General features: G+C 45.4%; 3 protein-coding genes across 5 annotated transcripts in view; 1 reads left to right on the top strand and 2 right to left on the bottom strand.

Annotated features, from left to right (window-relative positions):
* gldc (glycine dehydrogenase (decarboxylating)) overlaps nt 1–27932 on the top strand; it is a 133824-nt gene that overhangs the window by 6785 nt on the left and 99107 nt on the right. The window contains exons 13-25 of one of the 2 annotated variants that reach the window (XM_062451647.1): nt 309–393; nt 556–597; nt 813–955; nt 1542–1617; nt 2396–2521; nt 2708–2857; nt 3676–3788; nt 4057–4198; nt 4395–4506; nt 4628–4723; nt 4916–5088; nt 5258–5338; nt 5574–5720. In XM_062451647.1, the coding sequence (XP_062307631.1) occupies nt 309–393; nt 556–597; nt 813–955; nt 1542–1617; nt 2396–2521; nt 2708–2857; nt 3676–3788; nt 4057–4198; nt 4395–4506; nt 4628–4723; nt 4916–5088; nt 5258–5338; nt 5574–5714 (1480 nt within the window). In that variant the 3' untranslated portion in view covers nt 5715–5720. Of the gene's footprint in view, nt 1–308; nt 394–555; nt 598–812; nt 956–1541; nt 1618–2395; nt 2522–2707; nt 2858–3675; nt 3789–4056; nt 4199–4394; nt 4507–4627; nt 4724–4915; nt 5089–5257; nt 5339–5573; nt 6127–27932 lie in introns of those variants that run through there. The other variant, XM_062451646.1, reaches the window with a different exon arrangement.
* On the bottom strand, nt 7855–11902 carry zgc:114041 (uncharacterized protein LOC574425 homolog). Of its 2 annotated transcripts, XR_009928547.1 has the most exons (6): nt 11588–11902; nt 11066–11286; nt 10432–10575; nt 9239–10027; nt 8738–9054; nt 7855–8314 (listed from the first exon to the last, which is right to left on the bottom strand). XR_009928547.1 is itself a non-coding variant. In XM_062452048.1 (5 exons), the coding sequence occupies exons 2-5, from the start codon at nt 11274–11276 to the stop codon at nt 8825–8827; spliced, it is 1374 nt and encodes a 457-aa protein (XP_062308032.1). In that variant the 5' UTR covers nt 11277–11286; nt 11588–11902; the 3' UTR covers nt 7855–8824. The 2 variants fall into 2 exon arrangements, 1 of the variants encoding a protein (XP_062308032.1); XM_062452048.1 differs by having other exon boundaries at nt 7855–9054.
* On the bottom strand, nt 12388–27816 carry jak2b (Janus kinase 2b). Its single transcript, XM_062451355.1, has 24 exons — nt 27475–27816; nt 25835–26071; nt 24800–24923; nt 24487–24604; nt 23048–23193; nt 22508–22802; nt 22081–22197; nt 21661–21818; nt 21384–21495; nt 21079–21265; nt 20604–20728; nt 20142–20276; nt 19778–19865; nt 19499–19626; nt 18204–18342; nt 17736–17887; nt 17442–17592; nt 16890–17026; nt 16422–16611; nt 15490–15614; nt 14974–15146; nt 14658–14775; nt 14163–14276; nt 12388–13478 (listed from the first exon to the last, which is right to left on the bottom strand). Exons 2-24 carry the CDS (start codon nt 26055–26057, stop codon nt 13371–13373), a joined length of 3363 nt encoding a protein of 1120 aa, XP_062307339.1. The 5' UTR covers nt 26058–26071; nt 27475–27816; the 3' UTR covers nt 12388–13370.

Genomic DNA, 27932 nt, shown 5'->3' with positions numbered 1-27932 from the left:
TTGGCCAGACACCAGTCTCAGCGTGGCAATTCATCTGATCTCACGATATTACACTTCTGATCCTTGATTATCTGCTGGTCTTCCTAATATGCACTTGTGTGTAAGTTGCTTTGGGTGAAAGTATCTGCTAAATGTATAATAATTCAAGGACTGTTAAAGCCTTTTCGACGTTGTGCTGCACCCTAATCGTGACACAACCATGCGATTAAGCACGTCAAGTAGACACTGACACTTAATCATTTTGGTGATTTATAGAACCGATATTTGTAGTCCAAAGGTGACGTCTATTTCTGTCTGTCCCATAACAGCTATCACTCTGAGACCAACATTGTGCGCTATATGAAGCGTCTGGAGAACAAGGACATCTCCCTGGTTCACAGCATGATCCCACTGGTGAGTCTGTCACACTGCAGATAAGGCCAGATAACGGGGCCAAAGAGTTCCTGCTCTGTGGGCATCGATGGAGCCCTCTGTTTACATTGCATGTAGAGAAGCCTATACAAATGAAAATGGATTTGATTTGAAAAACATGACTTTGTTTCTATTCTATTCAAGGGCTCATGTACCATGAAGCTAAACAGTTCTTCAGAGCTGATGGTGAGTTCATTATGTCTATGAACTGGACTTTATTTATTCACATTTGATATAATATAATATATCGGTAGCCATATCTTTGTAGGTAAAAGGGTCTTGGGCCATGTGTTTTCATAATTTTCCCCTCCCTCTCCTAACCCATCCTTTCCCCTCTCCTTTCCTTCTCCTCCTTTTTTCTCTCTCCCCTCTCTATTTTCTCTCTCTCTCTCTCTTCTCAGCCCATCACCTGGAAGGAGTTTGCCAACGTGCACCCGTTTGTGCCTCTGGATCAGGCCGAGGGGTATCAACAGCTCTTCAGACAGCTGGAGAGGGACCTGTGTGAGATCACAGGCTACGACAACATCTCCTTTCAACCCAACAGGCAAGACCCCCTCCACCTATCCCCCCCTGCCCCCCCCCCCCCTCCCACCATGAGCACTGGGCCCCAATCCCTTGGAGAATATTGATTTAATAATATGCAACAGACAATGGATTCCTCTTTGGTTTGATGGCATTCAATCAAGTTGTATTTGAATAGCCTTTTTTTGGCAGTTTTACAAAGGGCTTTACAGATGCCCAATATATGTCAACACCCAAAATAAACGGATGTAAACAGCTCACGGTAAAGAAAAAGAGTAGGGAACCTTGCTAGGAGCTCCCCAGGGGGTTCTCCTGCCTCTGGGGGGTGGGGGGGGGGGTTAATAGGCCCCTAGGTGTTGTCCTTTGGTAGGAGATAAATGTTCCAGATCGCTGTCTTGGAACATGTAGCATGGAACCCAAAGTGCCCTGTTACTTATTGGCAGTGATAGGCTAATGAACAGTGAGTTACAAGAGTGCCACATTTATCTGGAAAGATAGTATTACCATGTATATATCTATTTGTAAAGCCTGCAGGCTGACCTTTAATCCTTGTAGGCTTGATTGCTGAGGCAGGACCTTTACTTAATACTCTCAACTTTGTTTTCCAGTGGTGCTCAGGGGGAGTATGCCGGACTGGCAGCCATAAAAGCCTATCTGAACTCAAAAGGAGAAACCCACCGAACAGTAAGTTCCATCCTGTAGAATAACAAGAATAAATGGTTCTTAAAATTCTCCAGTCAGCAATTATTCATATCAGCTACTATTCATATCTGCTAAAATGAGTTGTAAAGCTGGCAATGATTGACATGCAAGATGTCAGACGGCAAAGAAAAGAAAGTCATTCTATGGGACCAGGGATACAGGTTCTGTGTATTGCTCTGGCAAAGTTTAACAGCACCACCTGAGTGTCATTGTGCTGCATGTCGGTGGTTCGAGCACATGTGGAGAATGGAATGTGATAGACAACACCAGAGATTAGATTGCTTGTTCAAGTAGCTTTCCTGTCCTATAATTTTTCCGTTTTCTTTTCACAACTCCCTTCCATGATGCATGGAAACAGCCAGGGTCCAAACTGTGAGAGGTTGTGCAAATAAGAGCGAAGCTGCCGTAGGCTTTCTGAAGGTCATTTCATTTCAAGATTCCATATTTGGTGATTTTTAAGACTTTGGGAACAAGTCACTGTGGAAAGTGCTAGCTATGTAAACGTGACCTAACGTGGACACACAGGTCTTTTCTCTGTGGCCTTGTGTGGCAATGCTACCAGGAACACATCTCCCTAATAAGGTGTAAAATCTGTCAATGACTTGCAAATATGCCAGTTCAACACCATTTCTTTGCTCGTGGTGTCATGCAACTCATGTCATGGTGGCATGACATGCTGGCTCCAAGACAGTCCACATGAGTGAGAAAAAACGATGATTGTTAAAAGCGAATATTCTTCTTCATGTTCCGCTTTCGTTAGGTTTGTCTGATCCCCAAGTCTGCCCATGGCACCAACCCAGCCAGCGCCCAGATGGCGGGCATGAAGGTCCAGGTTGTAGAGGTGGACAAGGACGGCAACATTGACATAGCACACCTAAAGGCTTTGGTAAGACGCATTTCAATACAATCTACATCAAAAAGCAATTCACCTATTGTATATTTAAGCATTACCATTGTCATGGACAATCTCTTTATTGTGATTACGCATGATAACCTTCATTGAGGTGGGTTCTGGACATTCTACCCAGGGGTCTTGGTGTCTCGTAATCTGTTCCGTGTTCCCTACTCTCAGGTGGACAAACACAAGGCCAACCTAGCGGCCATGATGGTGACGTACCCCTCCACCTTTGGCGTGTTTGAGGAGAGCATCAGTGACGTCTGTGACCTCATCCACCAGAACGGTGGACAGGTCTACCTGGACGGTGCCAACATGAACGCCCAGGTGAGAACTGAATGATTTCTCGTTTTGTTTCTTGTCGATCACCTGATTTGTTAGAATTCGGTTTGCTGGATCCCGGTTGGATTGAACACCTCGAGATCGGCGGATCTCCCGGACCGGGAATGGACAGGCTTGTAAAAACACAACAACATGCAAAATTGTGGCCACCCTCTTTACAAATTGCACTCAACATTCCCCTCCATCCCGCAAGTACAGCCTTTCAATATCAATGACGAGTGCTCAGCGAAAAACTATTGGCAGCCGTCCATAGAAGTTATAAAGTTGTCTTGTAGCTCTACTGTCTCACGCGGGCCTCCTGTACCTTGGGAGTGCAGACGGACAGTGACCTTTGAATCGCTGAACTTTGAAATATGTAGATAAAAGTCATGACCTCAGGCCTCCTTCCACCAATGGCAGACAATCTACGGCCCCCCACCTCCATGTCCTCCTTCTGTGCTCTGTCTCTCCTCCTGGCTGATAGTGTGTGTGTGCGTGTGTGTGTGTGTAGGCGTGTCTCGCCTGATACAAGGAGTGTGAACCTTGGAAGGGAACTTTGTGTCATATTATTCACACTGGTATTATTCACATGGGAAAATTGTGCCTTATTTGTCCATAGTGGAGGGTTGTTAGACATCAAGGAAACCTACCAAGACCTGATTTGGCCCTGGGGCAGTTTGATTTTGCCATCTCTTTTTGGCTTGGAATACACAAGAATACAGACAAATCCTCACAAAGATGTTGAGGGGCAAGAAGCTAACAGTTGGCTGTTTTCTTACTGGATGTCACCAGGTGTTCACCTCACTCTGCTCTGCCCTCTACAGGTGGGTCTGTGTCGTCCTGGAGACTACGGTTCCGATGTGTCTCACCTGAACCTCCACAAGACCTTCTGCATTCCTCATGGTGGTGGAGGACCAGGGATGGGACCTATCGGGGTGTAAGTGTCCTCATCCTAACCCTCATGAGGCAGGGGATATCGTTGTTGTGATTCAAATGTTTGTTTTGTCTGCACTGGCACGGTGGGACGTTTATTGTAGATTGTTTCCAGGAATGTGTTCAGTTCGACAGCGTTCAACACATCCCAGAACATAAACCTCGTCTTTGAGTCCATAAGACTCCCATCATACAGAATAGAAACATTCTTAATGTGATTTGTTAGCATTTGTTTATAATACTAGAATGCTAATGTGTATGTGTGTTACCAGGAAGGAGCATTTGGCCCCATTCCTTCCCAGCCACCCTGTGGTCAACATGCAGTCTGGGAACACCAGCAGATCCCTGGGCACAATCAGTGCTGCCCCCTGGGGCTCCAGTGCCATACTGCCCATCTCCTGGGCATACATCAAGGTGAGCAAGACCAGGAGACGCCTCATCTTGTCTTCAGACAGGTGGCCAGTTCAGGAAAACGTTGTTCCTTCCTGTTGGAAGACTAGGAAGTAACTGTAGGGGGAAAAGTCGAAACGCTAAACCCGATTACAGTCAAGGTCGTCTGTGTTGGGGTCTTTTGGATGTGTTTAAAACGGGTGTTGGTGCTCCTGTTTAGATGATGGGATCCAAGGGCCTGGTCCATGCCACAGAAGTGGCCATCCTCAACGCCAACTACATGGCGAAGAGGCTGGAGAACCACTACAAGATCCTGTTCAAGGGCAGGAAAGGTCAGACATGTTTACCCGGAAGCATTATTGCACTCAGTTTACCTTTTTGTTTTTTGACACTAACTTGAAAAGAGGTGAAGGTTCTCCGCTAATCAACTGATTTCATTGTTTGGGTCCACAGGGTTTGTGGCTCATGAGTTCATTTTGGACGTGAGACCGTTTAAGAAGACCGCCAACATAGAAGCAGTGGATGTGGCCAAAAGGCTGCAGGATTATGGTGAGGTCACCTAATAGTTATAATGAACACAGTATACATTAGATATATAGTATCAATGAATGTACAAAGAGTAGGATTTTCTGAATGTCCACGGTCCAGTAGTCGACACAAAATATTCCAACATTCAAATGAGAGATGCAGCTGTGAATACTAACCTATCATAAAAAAATACCCTCCCTCCCTCCCTCCCAGGCTTCCATGCCCCCACCATGTCGTGGCCGGTGACTGGTACCCTGATGATTGAGCCCACAGAGTCTGAGGACAAGGCTGAGATGGACCGCTTCTGCGACGCTCTCAAGGGCATCAGACAGGAAATAGCCGAAATCGAAGAAGGGAGGATGGACTCGCGTATTAACCCCCTCAAGGTACCAGACAGGCCTGGTTGGTGTGTGTGTGTTTTGGTTGCAGTGTCTTTGTGTCCAGTCCATCACTTAGTAGGCTTCAATCCCGTGTGAAATCCTGCATTAGGAATGTGGCAATGGAAGCTGCCATCTAAGTGTGTGTGTGTGTGTGTGTGTGTGTACACATCCACAGATGGCCCCTCACTCCCTGGCCTGCATCTCCTCCTCCACCTGGGACAGACCGTACTCCAGGGAATTTGCCGCCTTCCCCTTGGTAAGTGTCCCTGAATCCCTGGCACAAACATCCAACACGTGCACACACACCCAACACGTGCGCACACCCACGTCAGTGTCACCAACTTCAAACCGGCACGAATCTTCCACTTAACACGATTTTAGACTTTTAGTCTTTCCGTCAATTCAATGTCACATTTCATTTCATCTCACAATATATGTATTTACATATTGTTTAATGATCAATAACCTCTTCCCTCCCTTCCACCTCTAAGCCCTTTGTGAGGCCTGAGACCAAGTTTTGGCCCAGCATCTCCAGGATTGATGACATCTACGGCGACCAGCACCTGGTGTGCACCTGCCCCCCCATGGACGTGTATGAGTCTCCCTATGAGGAGAATAGGGCGTCTTCCTGACCTTGAGCCCCCCCGCCCCCCCCCCCCCCCCCGCCAGTTCAAACACCCACATCCTCACATGCTTCCAAAAGCGCAGAAACCCCATGACTGTATCGTACATGAAGATAAAAGAACAACTTTTTATTTCCTTCCACTGTGTTTCCCATGTTCTTGGTGCCTCCATTTTCTGTGTTGTACAAATAGTTGCTTTGACTCTCCCTCAGCTCTGCTTATGCTCCAAGACATCTGATTTAATAGCTGCCACTCGTGGATTAGATGTTTGTTTTTTTATATATTAATTTTGTGTATTTCTTTTTTACACTTGCCTGTGTAATAGCTCTAGCCTTTAATGTTAAGACATTTTATGAAGAATGTTGTTTTCTAATCTTAGTGATTTGTTTTCATTTTCTTGTAGAAAAATACATGTATTAAACGTTGTCTGGATCTAGACCTGTGTTGTGTGTCTCATTCTAGTTGGTGCAGATCACTTTACCATGCAAGCATGTAGCTTATATTGCCATGAAACAAGAAATGTTTTAAAGATTGGAGGGACTGAATATTACTACATCCAACTTCATCGCCTATTTACAGAATATGTCCACATGTCATCATTTTCACTAGGAAAGCATGACCTGTAAGTTTTTGTTCATGTAAATACCAATATCAATGTGCCTTTACAGAATCTTACCACCAAGACTCTGGATAAGTCAAGCTATGTACTGGACATTTGCCACCAAGATGTAGGGAAGACCTGGGGCCAGGATTTATTTTTCCCCCTGAATTGTTTATCTGTGTCTCAGAACGGTTAGGCCTGACACTGAATTAATGTCCTCCTCAGGAATCATGAAATAACACAAATCACTCACCACCTAGAGTTCATGTGCTAATTCCATAATTGCAGAGTTTGGCACACAGTCTAAACTTCAAGCGCTGTCTGAGGAATGTACTTTTGGTGTTTCTTTTTACAATGCTGCCACCTAGTGGAATATAACGGAAGGCTCTCACAAACCAGACCATTGCTTGATAAAATAATTTACATTTAGTAATTTAGCAGACGCTCACCTGTATTATAGGTTTCATTTTAGGTAAGTGTTTTTGACATTAAGTTATCCTATCATAAGATGTCAAGGCATTTCAAGACTAGGCTGTAAGATTAAAGAACACAAAATGAGTGCCTATTTTAAGTCTTGTGACTTTTGTTCGCTAGTAGCTTACTTTCTTCTTCAACTAATTGGCCTTTAAATAAGGCTTACCACTACTCAAGGTGTTTTTCAGTAAGCCTACTTCAAATAAATGATGAAAGCCAATGGGAAATTAATCCATTTAATATCATGGCTAATACCACTAACCAGTCTTCAGAAATCAGTATTAAATGCCTTCTCTGACTTCAAAAACATGTATATGACTGTCACTTAACCTTAAGACTTATGTGAGAGCCTAAAGCATGGTAGAATTGCATAAGACAGGCTATAATTATCCTTGGGTATGCTTTCCCCTCTGGTATGGTAATGAACTATTCCGGGTTGACAGGCTACCAGGCTGTGAGCAGTCTAACCCAACTTCTCAGGAGAAAACAGTTGAACCTTGAATGTTGAACCCAGTTGACGATTACCAAATCAAGATAGCAGAAGGCAACTACAATAGTATTTCAATTATATTTGTAGCTCACATGAGAAATGGGATGACTGATTATTGAACAATAGACCTAAGCAACTCATTTGAAGGCCTCACTGAAGTTGTTTTCCTCGAGTAAACTTTAGCGTATGCCCTAAAATATAGGCCCAGTTTCCCAGACATGGATTAAGCCTAGTCATAGCCAAAAAACGTTTTCAATGGAAATCTTCATTGACGTTTTCACTTACTTTAGGAATAGGCTTAACCCATGTCAGGGAAAAAGGGGCCATAGTGTATATTTTATAATATACAGTGAACTCTAATGTACACAAATTAAACTTAGCACATATTTTTGGACAAGAATGCAAATTTAGAATGTTGCCCTCCTGTGAACAAGGGACTGTTAACGTTCCCTGGTGGCTGCCACAATAGACAGTTTAAAAAGAAGTATACCATTATATATATGATGCCATGGTCCATTTATTATTATATCATATATATGCAGTAGACAGTATATAATATATTTAAATATGTTGAGATAAAATAATAAATTACACATAAAAAAACAGCTGTACTATTATTCTCCTCCTTAGAACATCCTTCTGTTAAATTGTTTAACTATTTTAACATTTACTGTTACACAATAAATGGAATTATTATAATAAAAAATAAAAATAAAAATCAGAATAAGAATAGTGTTTAATCGCCAAGTAAGTGGTTACAAACAAGGAATTTACTTGGGCAGGTGCATACAGTAAACATAATAAACAAGATAAGGCAACAGAAAACATCAACAACATTTCATTTAGTAACAGGCAATAAAATAGGCACTGATTGCAAGTGTACGACAGTACAAATTGTATTAGGAACCACATCTTCATACAGAGCCTCAAGACTCACTCAGCTGCTTAAGACAATAATACTGGATTGTCTCTGTGCAATATTCTTTTGCATACATGCTGCAATATTTTGAGGCAGTAGTTTTAACACTTCATCCACTACCCCACCTGTCAGACAAACAGATTCATACAACATGAGTTAGGATTACTTCCTGTTATTGCTGACTGATTCTAGATTATTTTTCTTTAATGTGTGAGATGTTAACTGAAGGCAAGGTATTGAAATAACCAGTTAGTCAAGATGTGTCATGATTGATGTTGATAAATAAGTAATAATTGAGTGCATGTCCCCTGAGATCATGTGATGTTTCGATGATAATACAGTACAAGAAGGTTCACCAACTCTCTAATTGTAGGCAAAGCACACAAACAAATAATCACAACCAATTTAAAAAGTGAGAAAACTGCTCAATATATCAATTTCTGTCAAGACTGTTGTTCAATTCAAAGTAAAATAGTACCTCCTAAAGAATTTTGTCAGCTACTCAGCATAGGGATTTATACAAATGAATCGTGAACATGCATCAATACCTGCTGGAATGTTCCTTGACACAGTCATCCGCCGTGTGATCTTAAAGCCTCCAAAACCCACAAAGTCACTTGTTTAAAACAAAGGGGTCATGCGATTTCTTCAGATGAAAGGTTGCTGTTTAGAATCTCCTCAGGCTTCTCCCCTGTCTTGCCTGCACTCGCCTCGGGGTCTGAGCTGGGCTCTTGGTCGTCGCTGGACGCATCTCTTTTCCTCACGAGATGATCGACAAGCGCTACGAAAACACCCGACACGATGAGGCTGATTCCAGACAGGTAGAAACTGACATCAAAACCCTCCGTCCAATCGACCAGCCAACCTGTGTCAAGAGGAGAAACATCAGACCACAGACACAAAAGCGGCTTGAGGAGGGAAAACAAGCCTTCACCACTGCTCAATGATACAGGGTAAGGGGTTTGTGAGGAACAACAACATCAGCTAAACCACCCTCCATAGAGACAAAGACAGACACACGGACACGACACTGACAGAATACTCCTTACCTGCAGCAGGTGGTCCCAAAAACCCTCCTATGCTCCTGAAGAGCATGAAAAGCCCCAGGCCGCTGTCAAACCTCGACAGACCCACGATGTCCACAATTGCCGTCACGTGCACGGCCGCGAGACTGCCATAAAAGAAGCCGTACAGCGAGGAGAACACCAGCAAGCTCCAGTAGTTCTGACTGATGGGCAACAGCAGCAGCACGACCCCCAGCAGGGTCGCCACCATGGTGACCAGCTGCAGATTCCTGATCAGCCTCATGTTAGCCAGCCAGCCGCAGGCCAGACGGCCGCCCAGGTCAACCAGGGCCATGACGGAGAGGATGGATGCGGCCCAGTACTGCCCCAACCCCAGACTGCTAGCGTAAGGCACCAGGAACAGGGGCGGGATGAAGAAGCCTGCAGCCGCAAATATGGCAAACAGGATGTACAGGACGAGTTCAGGTTTCCTGAGCAGAGACCACTGGAAGCTCGGCTTCTCCTTTGGCGGGATGACAACCACAGGTGTGTCGGCAGTGGTTTCTGTGTTTAGTTCGGGGATCTGGGGTTTGAGGGTGTCCAGGGGCCTCATAACGGCACCACAGACGCAGAGGTTGAGCTGAAGGCCTCCGATGAGGAGCAGAGCGCCCTGCCAGGTGTAGGTGTCGATCAGCCACTGGAAGAAGGGGCTGAACATCATGGCAAAGACGCACTCCCCCGCGCTAGCGATGGCGTAGGCTATGGGACGCCAGCGCAGGAAGTAGTGACTCACCATGCTGTTGGCTGGTGTCCAGCAGAAAGACAGACCCAAACCTGGGAGGGAAGAAGGAGACTAATTGAAGTCCAGGTTCTCCATGTGTGTGTGGGAACTGTACAACTGAACTGTACTATGTCATGTTTGTACTATGTCACAGATTTGAGTCGGTTAAAATTCAAGTGAGTCACGTGACTCACAGAACAATGTTTTGGTCATGCATGCAAAATATTATGATCTTGTGACCTCTCGATCTGGATTGAAATGTTCTACCACTGAGCTATACCTAGCCCCCATATACCCACCCTAGCCATGAAGTGTGGACTGTTTCGGGTGTTTGTGTTTTTTTTTTAACGTTTCAGGTTAATTTCTCTTCCAAGAGAGGCTTTGTTATCATATTAAATGTTGTCTTGTTTGATTAACTAACAGCAATCCCACATATATCATCCAGGTTCCTTCCTACCTTGCAAAACGCCAATGCCGAGGAACAACTCTGTCAGACTGGTACTAAGAGAAGCCAGCAACATCCCTGAGAAGATAAGGAGCCCGCCCAGCATGATCATCCACCTGTGGCCAAACCGGAGGCTCAGAGCACTGGCCAGTGGAGCTGGGGAGGGAATGAGAAACTTTGAGATGCACATGATTTAAATGTGTTTATTTAATGATGTCTGTATAACGAAATACACTGTAAATTGTTGGGCTTGCCAAGATTTAAAGTCTTAGTTCTGGAAATAGAATATTTATTATCTTGTTTAAAAATTATTAACTATAGTTTCTATCTTTTAATTTGGGGTATATTCTTAAGCCTACTTATTTCTAAACTGGAACCAACTTATTTTAAGATATCTTGTCGTGTAAAATTATCTGTCCATGCAGCAAGATAATTTCACTAGTATTAAGTCATTTTCTCTTCAAATTTAGTGTTAATTTTCTTGTATTTTAGCAGACCTTTTTTAGCAGTGAGAGATGGGTGACTGGAGTGGGAACATAGTGTGTATAACTCATTGTAATCCATGTATCCATTTCCATACAAGATCACCTACTGTATGTGACTGGACTGTGTCAGTTGCTGTACAATGTTATGCATTCCCCCTTACCTCCAAGGTGGAACATGGCTATGGCGGTGGAGTTGACCCATGACAAAGTGCTGGTGAGGATCCCAAAATGGGTTTGGATTTCCATGAAAAAGAGGCCAAAGTTCTTGGAGACAGCAGCTGTGAGGCCCATGATGAAGAAGGCAGAGGTGACCACGACCCAGCCATAGCCCCCATCCGGGGGAAGAGGCCCGCTGGACTTTCTATTCTTCATCAGGACCAGACTGCAAGAAAATAGGATACATTGAGTGTGTGTGTGTGTGTGTGTGTGTGTGTGGGGGGGGGGGGGCATAGATAACAATTTCAAATGTGTTCAAGCACACAAATAGGATTTATATTCTGCAACCGGTTATGATGGGGATGACAATGGAGTGGATGCAAAATGTAAAGTGATTTCCAAAAGCGACATTACATTTCTGAAATAAACCGCTTTGTGAACTTTTTTCCACCTCGCTACGGTCATATCGTTACGTGCAAGTTGAATGAAGTTCAGAATCTTTTAAGGACAAAACGCTGATCACTCACGATTATGCTTCAGCCTCTTCACTCCGTTGCTGTCCTTACAGTTGCGATTTCAAGGTAGACCTTTCCGCTGTCCTGGTGCAGGCCAACAACTTGAACTGCCTTTGTCGATGTCCCGTCAAAGGTTTATAAATCACGGATAGGCTCCGCTCCCACGCGGCTGTAGGTAGGCTACATTATAGGTCACGCTTGTAAGAAGAGATCCGCTACATGATGTTCCATGACCAAGCACTGAAGTTGTCAACAAATGTTTCAGCGCATGTACCCGCCATTACTGTCACGATACGCTTTGTTGCCCGAAAACATTGTTATCTGATTGTTCTTACATGTGTGCAAGTGGAATGATAGGTCCTTATAAACTGAATCAATTGATTAATAGATTAAATTTGGAAAGTGAACCAACCTTAATTGGTGGCATTGTGAAACGTGATTTTTTGTTCAGATTATACTAATATTCAAGAAAATATACATTTTGAATTCGCATTGATTGTGAAGAACTGAGAAAGGATATCCTTTAATAAGCATATGCTTATTAGTGACTAGTGCAAATTTGGGGAAATGGAACCTAATAAAATAACTTTTGTATCTTAAATACGTATTTGGAGCCTGGCTACCCACTAGCAAGACATACAACCCAGTGTGATATTTTGTTTCCTTCTTCCCCAAGGAAACTATTATCTGTGCCGCGTTGACCTGTTACACAGCGACTGTATAAAGTAGCCTACACTCAGACAGATGTACTGTAGTACAGTAGCCTACCGTAAATAGTTAAAATATGTGTAAAGACAGGCCCTCACACAGCATTCATAGACATTTGTTTATAATTGTCCCGCCATTTCTTTCACAATGCAAAAAAACAAACAAAACAATAAGGTATTCTTAATCATCTGTGTATGTACTTCATTTACACTGAGTGCAATTCAAATATAGACTTAAATGTTTATTTAAAAAAAAAAAAACGTATAAAATCTTAAAATATGTACACAAATATGTATTTACATACCAAAAAAAACACGTAAAAACCAAAATCCATCTTTCAGCTTAATCAGTCCATCCTTCTTTCATTCTTCTGATAGGGGGAGAAAAAGTTGGTGAAAGCTAGCCCCGCTAGCTCAGTCAACAAGGGGGACAACACAAACTAAACACCCACACACACACACTCAGATACTCACGCACACGCGCACGCGCACACACACACACACACACACACACACACACACACACACACACACACACACACACACACACACACACACACACACACACACACACACACACACACACACACACACACACACACACACACACACACACACACACACACACACACACACACACACACACAGGGCCAGAATTTTCTAGAGCAGAATTTGTCATGCCAGAGCAAAAAGTGCCATAATGCTTTAAAATAGAGTAAAACATTTCAAACTTTGATTTGAAATATAAGAGATAGCATTTTCTCGCATTACTAGGAAATCACTAACATTATGTTCAAAAGGGTTCAATATTATTCCACAGCATCCTAAATATTACGGTAAACTTTGCTCTGATTAGTCAAATTTCAGCTCCAGCTGTTTTGGGACCACAACTGTAAAGCAATGAGACCTTGCTTGATACAGGTCTGTAGATAGAAGATTCGATTTCTCAGTTGAATCTCTTGCCACGCAATGGCACAAACGGTAGTGTTATCCCTTTGTCTCCACCAGCACACCCGCTTGGCAGCCGAGTGAACACAGAAGCCTCTTCGTGAGGTGGGGGGGGGGGGGGGGGCACTTGGGGTGTTTCTCTAAATATCCTTGCTGTCCCAGTACAGGTCGACGCGCAGGGCCAGCTCCTTGAAAGACGGCCGTGAACATGGGTCGTTGTCCCAGCATTCCTGCATCATCTCATGGATCTGAGAGAGAGCAGGAGAGATAGAGGGGGGGTTGGGGGTGAGGAGAGAGGTGGTAAGAGACAGAGTTTGACCTGTTTTTCAGGTACCGTATTTTCACACTTTTTTTTCATAGTTTGGCTGGTCCTGCGACTTAGTCAGGTGCAACTTATATATCAAAATATATATAACAACATGTTTTTAAATGTTTGATAAACAAGTTCAATGGATTCAGTGATGTGGAATGAGATCGGGAGCTTGGTTAACTAGTTTACCGATAACTTGCTTGTTGGACTAGCTAGCTTGTTATGTTAATTTAGCCTATTCAGCCTCCCAGGTATGCTTTTTAAGCTATTGTGTAGCTGAATAACTGTTAATGTGTTACGTTAACATACCGGACACCTATTCAGCCTGTTGTTCTGTGTGCTATTGTGTAGTTGAATAACTTGCCTTTCCAGATTAAATGTCTGTTTTTGGTCTTGGATTTAGTTAAATACATTTCGAAATAAATGCGATTTATAGTCCAGTGCGAGTTATATGTTTATTTCCTCTTCACAACGCATTTTTTGACTGATGCGACTTATACTCGGGAGCGACTTATAGTCCGGAAAATAAGGTAACTGCTTTGGCCATTAAGGCACAAACAGAGTATGATAAAAACGCAGTTTGTTTTTGAGTCATTTATCATGACAGGGCCCCACCCCTCACCTCTGGTGGACACTGAAGAGGTTGAGGCAGCCGGCTGCCTGACTTGAGGAGCTCTATGAGATGGTAGACTATCAGCTGTCCCTGCTTGTCATTCCCCATCATGCCCATGAACATCTGCGTAGACGGGAGAGGGGAGGATCAGGACAGGGGAGGGATGTCAGGTAGAGAGAGGTTTCATTGTGTCAGGAGCGTTGATAAAAGTGATGTACATGACTTTATATGTCGGACACTCTGGCCTTACCCAGGGGGTAGAGGTAAGATAAAAAGTCACATAATAAAAACTATACAAAAAACCTGAATAAGTATTCATTTCTGGAATGTTGACTCTGCTGATACCATCTGTTTGATCTGTTTCACGGTATGTTATTTAACAGAAAAAGTAAGCATAAAAGGCAAAAATACGTTTGATCTTGAACATACTGTCCTGTTGTACTGAGCCTGTTTTGTACAATGGAGAGAGGAGAGAGATAGAAAGGGGGATAGATAAATACTCACCGCAGGTGGGCTGAGGTTCTTGTCGCTGTGGGTGAACAGTTCATACAGGACGACTCCGAAGCTCCAGACATCTGACGCCACGGAGAACTTGCTCTCCGTCAGGGACTCTGGGGCGTACCTGCACACACACAGGCCCACAAACATTCCTCAGTGAAACGAACCCCAGGAAAGCTCATCTCTCACACCGCCTCCCCCCAGCCTCCCCACATACTGCCTCTGACAGCTTACTACAGCAGAACACCCCTGAAAACAATCCCGTCAGTGCTTTAGACTGTGGCCACAAAAAAAAAGCGATAATTATTCAAACGAGTCAAACCAGAATATGGGGCTCTCTCCAGGTTCCTTGACCATGTAATACTCCTTGTCCTGTGGCAAGACTTTGGTGAGGCCAAAGTCTCCAATCTTCACCCTCAGTTCACTCTCCACCAAGATGTTCCGTGTTGCCAGATCTCTGTGGATGTATCTCTTGTTGGCAAGATACTCCATGCCCTACACCCACACACACACACACAAAATGACAAGGAAACATGTTCGCTCATCAAGAGCATAACTTGACTTTCAGGAAACACCAAATGTATTACGGAAATGAACGCGACTGTTCTGTTGCTTTCAAAAAACGTGTCTGATTGATCTTGCCCTGCTACTGGCCCTGAAGACCAGTGATGTACAAGAGATAACACTCCCAAATGAAGTGGTTTAAATGACAAGAAAACCAAGCCTTTCATCAAATGCAGACCAAAGACAATAACAGACTTAATGGACAAAAACTCCCTATGAAATGAACTGGAAAACTTGAGAAGTGCTATTTGAGATAAAGATTTGGAAGGGGTACCTTGCATATCTGGGAGGTGTAGTGCACTAGTTTCTTTTGGTCGATCCTCTCCTTGTTCTTGATGAGGTAATCGCGGAGGCTTCCGAAGGGCAGGTACTCCATGATGAGTCGCAGGTTCCTCCTGCCTGCAGGACACATCCGACAACAAGAAGCATTACATTTCCCATTTTCTTCATTCCTCAAGACTCTTGTAACCAAAGCGGTGTACAAGTAGTGCAGCAGAAGGTCAAGGGTCAGATGTGCATAGCTCTGCGGTATTTCAGAGGTCGGAGTTGAGAAACGGTCTAGAGTGTCAGGGAACCGAGTCAAGGAGAATCGCGGTTCCACAGTCACGGAACCCTTGAACGGTCACCCGTCTCCTCCGCTCACGTGATCATGTGACCTCACACGGGAATCCAGACAGGGATGGGTGATGCAATTACACGCCGCTACCCCTCCCACCTAGTGTTCCTCTAAACCAGGGGTCCCCAAACCACGGCCGAATACGGCCCGTCCACGCATTTGGACCGGCCCTCTGAACAATGCCAGAGACACATCTATATCAGTTCACACTGATTAATATGCATAAGTATGTAAATGTTTTGATTTCAATAGCAATGAATATAAAAAAAGGTCATTACGATGGTAATAATGCTTTTTAATAGGCTATATATCCCTTGATATGTACGGATGTACGGTGCATAACAAAATAATAAACTAATCTAGCATAATAAATACATTTAAAATTATAATATAAGCTCCACAATACTACTAATAGTCACTCCGGCCCATGCAATTTTCTGTTACAGACCAACCCGGCCCCACATTAAAAAAAGGAAACATTTTATGGCCCTCGCAGAATTTTTTTGGGGGACCCCTGCTCGAAACCAATCGGCGGCCTGACGTACCTGCGGACCCCTGCTCTAAACCAATCAGTGTCCGGCCTGACGTACCTGCGCTGTAGCACACGCCCTTGTACTTGACAATGTTCTCGTGCTGGAGGGACTTGAGGATCTCGATCTCCCGCTCAAAGTCCCTCATGTGCTCGGCGGAGCTGTGCTGGAGCTTCTTCACGGCCACCACGTCCCCCGTGTTGTCCTGCAGCGGGTCATACCGGCACATCTCCACACTGCCGAAGTTGCCCTTGAAGAAGAAGCCAAACACCGTTATAGAGCAAGGAGGGGGGATGAGTTAACTCAAGATCTATCTAAATAACAAGAAGTCACATCAGTATGTGACTGGGATAATGTGTAATAATAATAATAATAATAAGAGATAATATACAAATTTTATGATGCCAACGTGGCGTTGTGAAAAGACCCACTAAGACAGGAGCTACGGAGACTGAGTCAAGTTAAAGACCTCGTAAGGGCTATGTATGGTTAATGACGGTGATGAAAGGGGGGGGGGGACGCCCTCACCTTGCCCAGCAGCTGGAGGAAGATGAGATGTCTCTCCTCAAACTGGGCCGGCTCTCCGTTCTCAAAGGCCCCGGACAGCAAGGTGGACCCTCCGGTTCTGTTGGGCAGGATGTCACTCTCCACGATCAGCTCATAGTCTGGGGATGGAGGGAGAGAGCGACCGGTCAAATATCATGTTTTGAAGGAATAGTAAACATGATACCAATAGTTTTTTTTTTATACATATACTTGCATACCATATACGCACGCACACACCTGTTTGAAGACCCCCCCCCCCCTTTTCAAATATGTCACATTGTTTATAAAGTCTATTATTAGAGTCACCAGATTCTTCTCTGCAGTTCTTATCTACATAACTGTGTTGACGTACATATCACATTTCAAAACACAGATCTGCCAAATTTCTTTCTGTTAGCTCCCTTTCCGACCGCGAGGGTCCTGGTCCGGCTCCAGAAAAAGCACAGACACCAAACCGTACACAAGCGCTACAGATCCGGTGTCAGCATCAGGCAGCCCCCCGGTAACACAACTCCCCGCTAGCAAGGTACTGACCCGGGGTGAACAGGCTGTTGAGGTCGCGGATGATGGCTCTGAAGGTGGGCCTGAAGGACGGCTCGTAGTCCATGCAGCTGGTGATCAGGTTGGCAAGCTCCGTCCACTTCGGCGCGGGTAGCTGGTGGCGGTCCCCGTAAAACAGCTTCTTCTGCACCCGGGGGAGAATAAAAGAGTTACCGAGGGTGAACGGACAGACGGTACGGGGCGCGGGATTTGAACCTGCAACCTCCTGTCCTGCGGTCAAATGCTCTAACCACCGAGCTGCTCCCCCCGCAGTGTTCTCCTCCTCACCTTGGGGTTGTCCAGGGTGCCCAGGGGCTTCTCTCCCCCGCTGCAGATCTCCCACAGCGTCGTCCCGTAGCTCCACTTGTCTGCCGCCAGGCTCAGGCAGCCGGGGTCCTCGATGCACTCTGGCGCCACCCAGGGGATCCTCTCCGTCAGGACTGGAAGACAGGAAGACATGTCACCGCCGCAAGAATCTGTGGTCTGTCCCGCGGACAGCAACAAGGGAGACGCGACGATCGGGGGTGTTGTGGTCGTGCCGCGAACGGGATGTGTTGGAGCTTCCCCGCTGGGAGTTTGAATAACTGTCACCCCCTTGTGGCACACTGGAAGTAACACACCATGGACGGACTGATAGGAGAACTGATGAATGAATAGAGGGTTGGATAGCATAGATAGAACTTCATTTATCCCCGAGGGATATAGGTACGAGTGAGAAGTTGAGGGGGAGGGGGGGGGGGGGGAACGACGACTCACTCTCTTTAGGCAGGACGGTGATGCTGATGCCCGGGTCACTGAGTTTGATGAAAGGAGGATTCCCCGTTTTGTGGTCCTCCTCCCGGACAAGGAGGACGTTCTTAAGGCAGACGTTCCCATGGGCGATGTTCTTCTCCTCCTGCAGGGCGAGAGGAACCAGACAGTGAACGAGGGGACGCCTTGACGTCCTGATAAGCCCCGGGACAGCCAAGTCTACCAGACTCTGAACGGTGCTTTGATCCATCGCCACCAACATATCCGCAGTCTAGTTAACATGGAGCATGGATTGGCACCACTGTACCTCTCCGGTCTCCTTGCACCCTATTGCCCCGCAAGGACACTTAGATCTCAAGATGCCGGCTATCTGGTGGTTCCCAAAATTAAGAAAAAAACAGCTGGAGGTAGGGCGTTCTCATATAGAGCGCCTCTTCTCTGGAATAAACTACCCGTCTCAATTAGGGAGTCTGATACTGTTTCGACGTTTAAAATTAGGTTAAAAACTTTATTGTTTAGTCAATTCTACGACTGTTAAAGGTAAGTATGTTACTAGTTGGAGGCAACGGGGGACGGGTTGTTTCCATCCTTATTCTTTAAGTATAACTTATTTTAGAGTTCTCTTCCCCTGGAACAGATTTCATGTTCCAAATGAGGGGGGCTGTCGCTGTCTTGGTGTGTGGGGTTGCATCAAATTCCCCTTTTTTGCTCTGTTAAATTGCTGCACCAGTCCACACTTGACCGGTGGGGATCTCATTCTATTATGACTGTAACTGTTAGCTGCTCCTGGCATTCTCTAATCCCTGCTCTCCTCTCTCTGTCCCCCCCCACACACATCCCTTGTGGTGTGGGGGGTTTGAGTTGTCAGCACCTGCCTGGTCGTCGGTCAGCCAACGCTGGACCTGGTCGCGAGTCTCCCGGTCCTGTCCTACATCTATAAAGTTGAATAATGTATTTTGGTGTTTTAAAAACCCATCGACACTGTATGACTATGTTTAGCCTGTGTTCTGCTCCTCTCTCCCACCAACCGTCTCTGGAGGAGGGGATCCCTCTCTGAATTGCTCCTCCCAAGGTTTCTTCCATTTTTTTTTTCTCCTGTTGAGAGTTTTTTGGGAGTTTTTCCTTGTCTTCCTTGAGGGTTTAGGTTGGTTGAGGGGCAGTTCTATGGGCATATGTGAAGCCCTCTGTGACATGCTTGCGTGTAAAAAGGGCTATACAAATAAATTTGATTTGATTTAACATGTTTTTTTTTCAAGCCCATCTGGTGCTTTGAAACACGGTTTGTTATGTCTGCTTCTTACCAGGAAGTTCATGGCCCAGGCCAGCTGTTTGGCCACTTCAAGTTTCCACCGGATATTGACAGAGTTCTTGTTCTTCTTCAGGTACGTGTCCAAAGAGCCAAACTTCACAAACTCCTGCACCATGAGATCTGAAAGGATTTACCCACATTTATAAAAAGGGTAAGATCAGGAGCAGCTGTTTGTTTTCCCCCACCTAGAGATAAGGGCACCTCCGTGTGAATCAAAATAAATCACACCACAATAACAGTGTGTGTGTGTGTGTGCGCGCAGAGCACTCACTCTCCTCCCCGCACACACACATTCCGTAGTTTAGAACCAGGTGTTTGTGTGACAGCTGGCTCATCATGCTGGCAGCTTCGAAGAAAGACTGCAGGAGGAGACAGAGAGAGAGACAGAGAGAGAGAGAGAGAGAGAGAGAGAGAGAGAGAGAGAGAGAGAGAGAGAGAGAGAGAGAGAGAGAGAGAGAGAGAGAGAGAGAGAGAGAGAGAGAGAGAGAGAGAGAGAGAGAGAGAGAGAGAGAGAGAGGACATAGTCCGTCATTACGACATGGGCGTCGTTATCTGCCAAGCAAACCGTCCGGGTTCCCGAGGGCCAGATGAACAGAAGAAGAACCACCCCAGTTTGAAACCCTGTCCTTACTGACCTCTGAGTAGCTCCTCTGCGCTTGTTCTAGAACTTTCATGATGACCTCCGTTTGGTGCATCTCCCCGTAGTCCCCAAGCTCCTTACGGACTCCTTTGATGATCTTTGTAAACGTACCTTGACCTAAACTGTCATTCTGGAACACAGGACAGTCCATGTTCAATATTTTTGGTTACAGACACACACACACACAACAAAAAAAAATTGCTATCTACTTTTTGGTTGCTAGAGTTGTATTGGCAAAAACACACACGTTTTTTAAAGTTCTAAGTATTTCAAAAATATTGCACTTTGAAGCATGTGCCAAAAAACTTCCTTCCTCATCCAAATGTTGCTAGGTCAAATTCTGATATATTGTTGTGTCCTCGTACTCTGCAGGCTTTCCATTCAGAATGTTGGAACATGCACATGCGCTGAGCAAAAGGAAGATATTCCGTGGCATTAAATAAATCATGCTGCTTACAAACTCGAGGTCCTCTTTCTTGATCTTGTGGAACACCATTTGGCTAATGTGGTGTCGCGACAGCAAGGGAGAGAGAGACACTTCAGAGGCCTTGTTGCTCCTGCATACAAGTAAACTGGACAATTCTGTGTGAGGAAGATGACATAGAACAGGATGACTTAACCATTACGACCAGGCCAGAGTCTCTTCCTTAGGAGTCTAGATCGAACAGTTCGTCCTACAAGTATCTGGGGGGGCATCTGGGGGTCAAATGGCTGAGTGGTTAGGGAATCGGGCTATTAATCAGAAGGTTGCCGGTTCGATTCCCGGCCGTGATAAATGACGTTGTGTCCTTGGGCAAGGCACTTCACCCTACTTGCCTCGGGGAGGGGGGGGATGTCCCTGTACTTACTGTAAGTCGCTCTGGATAAGAGCGTCTGCTAAAATGACTAAATGTAAGTATCTATTACACTACCAACAGCTGAAGGCCGTTCACCTTTGGATTTGGGCGGGCAGCGCTTGCTGAACTGGAAGGCGATCCCGTCCGAGCGCACGGTCTCCTTCTGGTAGCAGCTCAGCAGCTCCTGCAGGCTGCCGAAGTTCCTCTTGGTGCCGCTCAGGTTCACCTCCCCGCAAGGCGACCTGGTGATCTGACAGTGCTTGTAATCCACGACGTCGTACATCTGACACAAACACACACAGAGAGAGGACGCTTTCATTTGATTGGACGTTATTTCACCAAGCGGACGACGGTTGTTTTCGAAAACGGCATCCGCTGAGGCGGCGTGGTTTTCTACGTACCCTCACGGCGAAGGTCAGAAAGTACTTGTTGAAGTCCTTGGGGCTGCACCTGAGCAGGTACAGGCCACGCTTATTTCCAGACTTCTGCAGCCTATTGATGGCGAACTCGATTCTACGACAGGAGAAACATCAACGTGAGCAGCGGGAAGGGGAAACACCAAGATAACCAGTCAAGCAGCGAGGTGCAAGAAAGAAAGGGGGGGGGGGGGGTCGCCATGTTGGCTGGCAGACCCCCCCCCCAAAAATGGAATGCCCGCGCACCGCAGGAGTCACTTACGAGATGGGTCCGTGACAGTGACAGCTGATGGCTTCGACGAGCTTGGGCGAGGCCACTTCTTTACAGAGGTAGTGGTGTGCGTCCGTCGTGAGGCGGTAGTAGCCGTCGATGAGCGACACGAAGGACAGAGCCTGGGCCAGACTGGGAAACTCGAGCTCCTGACAGGCACAAGAACGAGAAGGGAGTCAACGTCGAATACACATGAACGACAGCTGGCTTACCAGCCACGGATACATGTACAGTACCAGTCAAAAGTTTGGACACATTTGGGGACAATGTGTCCAAAGCTTTGACTAGTACTGTATGCCTGTTATGCCAGCCGAACCAAACTACACATTCCACATGCGATGCAAAAAATAAGTGAATCTATTTGAGGCATTATCTGTGTGGCCATTGCAGGTTTGAGGATGTTAGCTGTACCAGAGTCTTCCCGTCCTGCTTGTTGATGGAGACTACTCGAGTCTCCATGGAGCCCTCCTTGTTAGCCTGTTTGATGCTGATGTCGGTAACGTCCTGGAAGTCACAGTAGGTCTGCAAGTCCTGCGCACAACCCATCATGGAGTTAGACTGATAGTGTGTTTACACAAGTGTTTATTTTTACAAACTGGGCCCACCCTCTACAAACGGATCGGTAAAACGACACTATTGTAAATCAGGCGATGCTTGATTTACGGGGCAGCTGAACATGTATGGGTTGGATGTAAATGTAAAAAAGATTGTCTTGGGAACCTTTGGTCCAAATATCTAACAAAAATATGTTGCCCAGGTACGAACCACTTTCCGCAACATGAGCTACGGAACGCGGCACATAAAACACAACACGACAAAACCAAACAGATAGAAACAGTGCCTGTTCCGCGTTCTTGTGCTTGTCCCGGCTCCACTGGATCCCGTGGTCCGCCGCCACGGTGATGGTGACCTGTCCCGCCGAAGGCTCCCTGACCTGGAAGCGCTCCGTGTAGAAGGCCGTCTCCAGGGACTCCATGCTGATGAGGTACTTGAGCTTCAGGTCGCGCGCCGTGGCCCGGCACTGGCTGAACTGCTGGATGAACTTCTTGAATCGGTAGCGAATCCGCTTGCGCGTCAGGAAGTTGCAGTCCTGGATGTGGGCCCGCATGTCCTTGGGCAGGAAGGACTTGTAGCTGACACGGGAGAGAGAGGCACAGGGTCGCGTCAACGTGTTGATTGCTGTCTGATATTCAGCCTTACCTCAGCTATATATAAACGCAACTGTGGTCTTAGTCTAGATTCCAATCACAAAAGCATTTTGCCACACCCAAACGGGTCATATCGGAGTAAAACAAGTCTCTCTATCGGTAAGATGACAGAAAGTGTTTAGATGTGGTGAAACTCTTTGATGGAGCGTGGTGACGGGTCGTCCGTTTACCTCATGGCGTTGTAGATGTCCAGCGGAGACGTGTGCTTCTCCTTGGCCAGCTGCATCATGTCCAGCACGGCCATGCCCAGGCTCTCCTCCTGGCTCTCGTGGGAGTTGGAGATCTTCACCCAGCCGTTCACAAAGTCACTCCTCCACTGCGACCCAGACGGACGGGCGCAAACACAGACGGCCGGGTTAGTGATTAGGTATGAACGAGCTGGGACTGCGCCCTAACCGAGTGCACGGCTGAGTGTGTTCTGACGGTCAAGGTCACAAACGGTTCCAGATCTTTTGTTCAAGATCATAACGAACCTCTGCAACAAAGTCCACTGTTTTAAACATTCTAAAGCCGATCAGGAGGTCCCACATTGTCTAGGGAATAATTCCATATAATCCCGTACTGTGTTTCAATTAGAGTTCAGACATTATAAGACAGCTTTAAAAGGTACTGTAAAGCACATTTCACGATTTGCTTCTCAGTACGTTGTATACGGGTGAAATGAGTTGATGAAAGCATGTGCAAAGCTCTAAAACTTTGTCGCACTGAAATGTGGAGTTAGACCGTTGAACAGTTATTCACCCGTTTTCAGCTCAGGTTTTGTATCAGGCGGGGCAAAACCCAACCTATCTACGTCAGATCACAGACGGTTTATATAACCTGCATTCTGTTAGTCAGCTGGTACGATGCAAAGACAAATTAATTGACACATAAAACACTCAGACTGCAGGTAGGTCTGTTCTGATATCTGCAATTGATTTAGCTAGTTGTTGCTGTTGTTGCTAAATTCAATAAACTTGAGGGGGTGGAGCTACGGCTCCTTCAGGCTCACCAGAATATGTTATTAAATGTTATCATAAATTATGATTCAATTATGAAAAATGACATCAAATATGAAAACATTATACCAATACCAAGCAGGACTGATTTTTAGTGTTATAACATAACAAAAAAACGATTAAACGTGGACAAAGGGTTGAGGATAGAGGAATGGAAAAATAATCTCAATATAATAAAACATCTCATCAGAAGAGTCCCCTATTTTGACTACCAAGATAATTCTGCTAATACGGGCGAGCAGACAAGCCTACGTCATAAACTGTCAAAATTCCAAACAAAAATATTGATGGTCAAACAAGCTTCCAATGCCCCTGCCTGATCCCTCTCGCTCCCTACAGTGAATGGTCACGGTGCCTAATAAATGGGGCCTCATCAACAGCAGGAGAAATATACTATATCAAATAGTCCTTGTGTGTGACTCCAGCGGAAATCTCATGCTGACAACTCGGACTCCTTCAAAAGACAGACAGTCATATGCTTTGTTGTCAGACAAAAGTGGCTGCCAACTGCTGCTTCTCCACAGGCTACAGACCCAGCTGTGATATGTTCCCTAGACTGGCCGTATGGGACGCGACACGGCTTCTTGACACGGACACAAGTGTCGACTCACCTGAGCAAAGAGGTACGCCATGATGAAGTCATCAAGGACCGGACTCTCAGAGCCTTTGGTGACTCCATACCGATAGGCTCTCGAAGCCCCACTGCTATACCACCCGGGGAAATAGTACCTATCACAGAACAGCGTTGAGTTGTGGGGAAAGAGAACAAAGATATGGAAGTGTTATCATTTAATAAATTCAGGAACATCTATATACTAACACAGTATTTATAAAGTGTACAGTAAATATACCAACAGTATATTTACATACATACATAGACAAGACATATACACAGGTAAACAACGTTTGTAACACCACTCGTACCTAATTCTAAACACCACATCCTCGCTGGATGATTCATCGAGCTGGAAGACATGATTGGGTGGGAACCAGATGCTGTCTCTCTCCCTGAAGAGGCCAAACAGACTGCAGTACAGGGGGGACACATCTAAGGAAGGAGGAGGGCCCAACAATATTAGCAGTAGCTTAAAGTTAGCAACAAGAGGCTAATTAATTGGATTAGAAATTGCAGGAGGTGCGTGGTTGCAATATCACTTTAACGGTCCAACGTTGTAATAACACATCTTTGAATTTTGTATTTTTAACATGTATGTATGATTTGAATGTGATATGGTTGCCATGTATTATTTTAACAGGCGTTATATGGTCAAGTAAAAGGTATAGGGGGTCCAACAATACAAAATAAGTACAACAATCTATATTCTATCCCCAACCACCAACAGTTAAATATTTGTGAGAAACAACCAAAGCTGGGCGTATGCATAACAGCCAATAGAAGAGTTTACACCATGACCACGAAAACACGGAAACATGACTGCAGAGCCAGGAGAGTTAACATTCTCCAGCAGCTTTCACATATGCGCATTGGTGGAGTATCTCCTCGCAAACACTAAAATGTCATGTTTTGTTTATCAACAGAAATAAAAACGTGCAGGTTGGTATCTCCTCTCATGGTCGGCTCGAACAATTGTGACGATTCAGAGTGTCTATGGCAGAACTCACTAGACTCCCAGTGAACATACTTCTGCTTATCCTTGACAACAGTAAATACAGGTAGAAAGACTGGAATAAAGTTGTTGAGCTCAACACAGTCGGCTATTGCAATCGACCCCAACAAACTTTCTTCCAGAAAATCCCATAACCTTTCAGCGAGCTGGGCTTGAACAGAACATCCAATCTCAAGGCGCCGTTCAAACTGAACGACGCCCTCTCTTTCGTTTGTGAACATTCATAGGAAATCAACAGCTGAGACTACGTCTTTTAGTTCATGGCCCAAAGTGGAAACGGAGATCCTTCATGCCCCTCTACCCAGCTGTGCCATGGAAGTCTGGTACTCACGGCACTCCTTGGCAGCCTCGATGCAGATCTGCTCGGCTACGTAGTTCCCAGGTGGGAAGCAGAGGGGGGGGGAGTCGGCCCCTCCCTGACTGCTGTGGTAGAGTTGGACCCTCAGCACGGCGTCAGCCAGCCTGGAGCCCAGCCGCTCTCGGAGGGCGTTCCCGTTCTGGTGCACGGGGGGGTGCGTGGGGGGCTCCAAGTCCATTGCAGGGACACAGGCCATGTATAAATGAGCCCCTTTAGTTGATGAGAACAGAGATCAAATGTTGACATTTTAAATTACACAATTATCTTCAGATGAAAGTCTTGTTGCCTAATGGGCTAGACAAATCAGGCAACATGTTATGATGAAGAGGTTAAGGAAATCCTGTGGAATATAAGTAGTCAGTGTGCTGCAATCATTCGTTTTCTATGGTATCAATAAAGCAAATGATAGCCCTACAAGTGGCGATGGTGTATGTAACACCACACACACACACACACACACACACACACACACACACACACACACACACACACACACACACACACACACACACACACACACACACACACACACACACCTCCTGACACAGCCTGTGGGCCTAAGATGTGCAGCTCATGATAGGACAGTCCTACAAGACAAACACTGACAAATGAGGGTGGCCGGAGGGAGATTTGTGACTATAGCTACACTGAAATGTCCAACTTTCTGATGCTCAAATGGCTGAATCCTAACAGGACGCACAGGGTGTGACAACATCGTAGGCCAGGCAAAGCATGCAATATCAACAATTGCTATCTCTACATGGCAGGCCTCCCACAACTATTCATCCGTATTTAGTTTCCCCTACCATGCCGTCCATCTAACTTTATATTACATCTTTTAATAAGGGTCTGTCTGCGGCAGTTCGGTGCCAAACTCAGAATACCGTCTACGTTTATCAATTTTTCTAGATTAACGTTACTAGCACTAACATTGCCTGCTATTCAATTAGCTCACTAAAACCCATAGCCCTGAGTTAGTGCAACTTCGAACTTGTTGACATATCGAAATTGAGCAATGTTCTTTAAGCACTGACTTAGTGCAAGCTAGTTGACACTAGTTGCATAGCTGCTGACGCATTGTTATATACCCTGACCCAGGCAGCTGTTTAACTAATATTGCATTGCTGAATGTTGGCTAGCTAGCTAGTCCCCATAACTGCAGATCGGTGCTAACGTTACTGATAGCTATAGTATCTGGCCCCTGCCCCAGGCTGCACAATCTATCTAGCAGCACTAGCTGGTTAGACAAGTTAGCTACTATGGTGTTACCCTAGCAAATGTTGGTGCCAAATCACAAAATCTATATGGAAAACATTGTTGCATAATGACAAACAATTTGGTCCACATAACAGAAGCAAACAACGTTAGCTAAATTGGTTACCTAAGTCATACAGTCATCCATCAATAACTACTTATCTACTAGAACTCACGTTAAATGTCAGAACCCTGTACTTGCTAGCCAACACACAGAACACTTAGCAAACAAATTGCTAGCAAACAACGTGATAGTTTTGCTAAAGCGAGTAATTCTGTTAACTTCTGCTCGTTAGCTGCCATAACAAAACTATGTATTATCATAGCCTAACTTGTTGAAGTTAGCTAGCGTCACTTACTTGGCCGATTTATCTAGACAGCTAGCTAGCTCAGCTAGCTAGTAAGCTTTCCAGTACGAGGTTAGTGAGGGGCTTGTCAAGTAGTGGCAAGTCGGGTAGGCTACTTGACAGGTCCAGCCAGGTTCGATTCAATGATCGGATCTCCAGGGTCGTCGAGATGTTTGTCCAAGTGAAGACTCATTATAAATGTATCAGAAATCGTGAACACTTCATTTTGCTAACGTTACACCCACGCAAGGTCATCATGTATACATAGCTACGCATATCTAGCTAGCCATACATTATTAGTTAGCTAGCCAAGCTAACGTTCCGACCTACACCAAATAACTGTCGAGACGTTAGCACTAGGGATGGGACTGACGCATCGATGCTTGTGTCGCAAAACCAATACGCACAGTTTCGAAAAAGTGTTTTGGAGCTTGTATCAAATTACGAAACCACGTGACAGATGACGTTCA

Source organism: Osmerus eperlanus, chromosome 25 (assembly GCF_963692335.1).
Source record: "Osmerus eperlanus chromosome 25, fOsmEpe2.1, whole genome shotgun sequence".
In the NCBI taxonomy this organism is placed as follows: domain Eukaryota; kingdom Metazoa; phylum Chordata; class Actinopteri; order Osmeriformes; family Osmeridae; genus Osmerus; species Osmerus eperlanus.
This window is presented reverse-complemented; position numbering and strand designations above follow the sequence as displayed.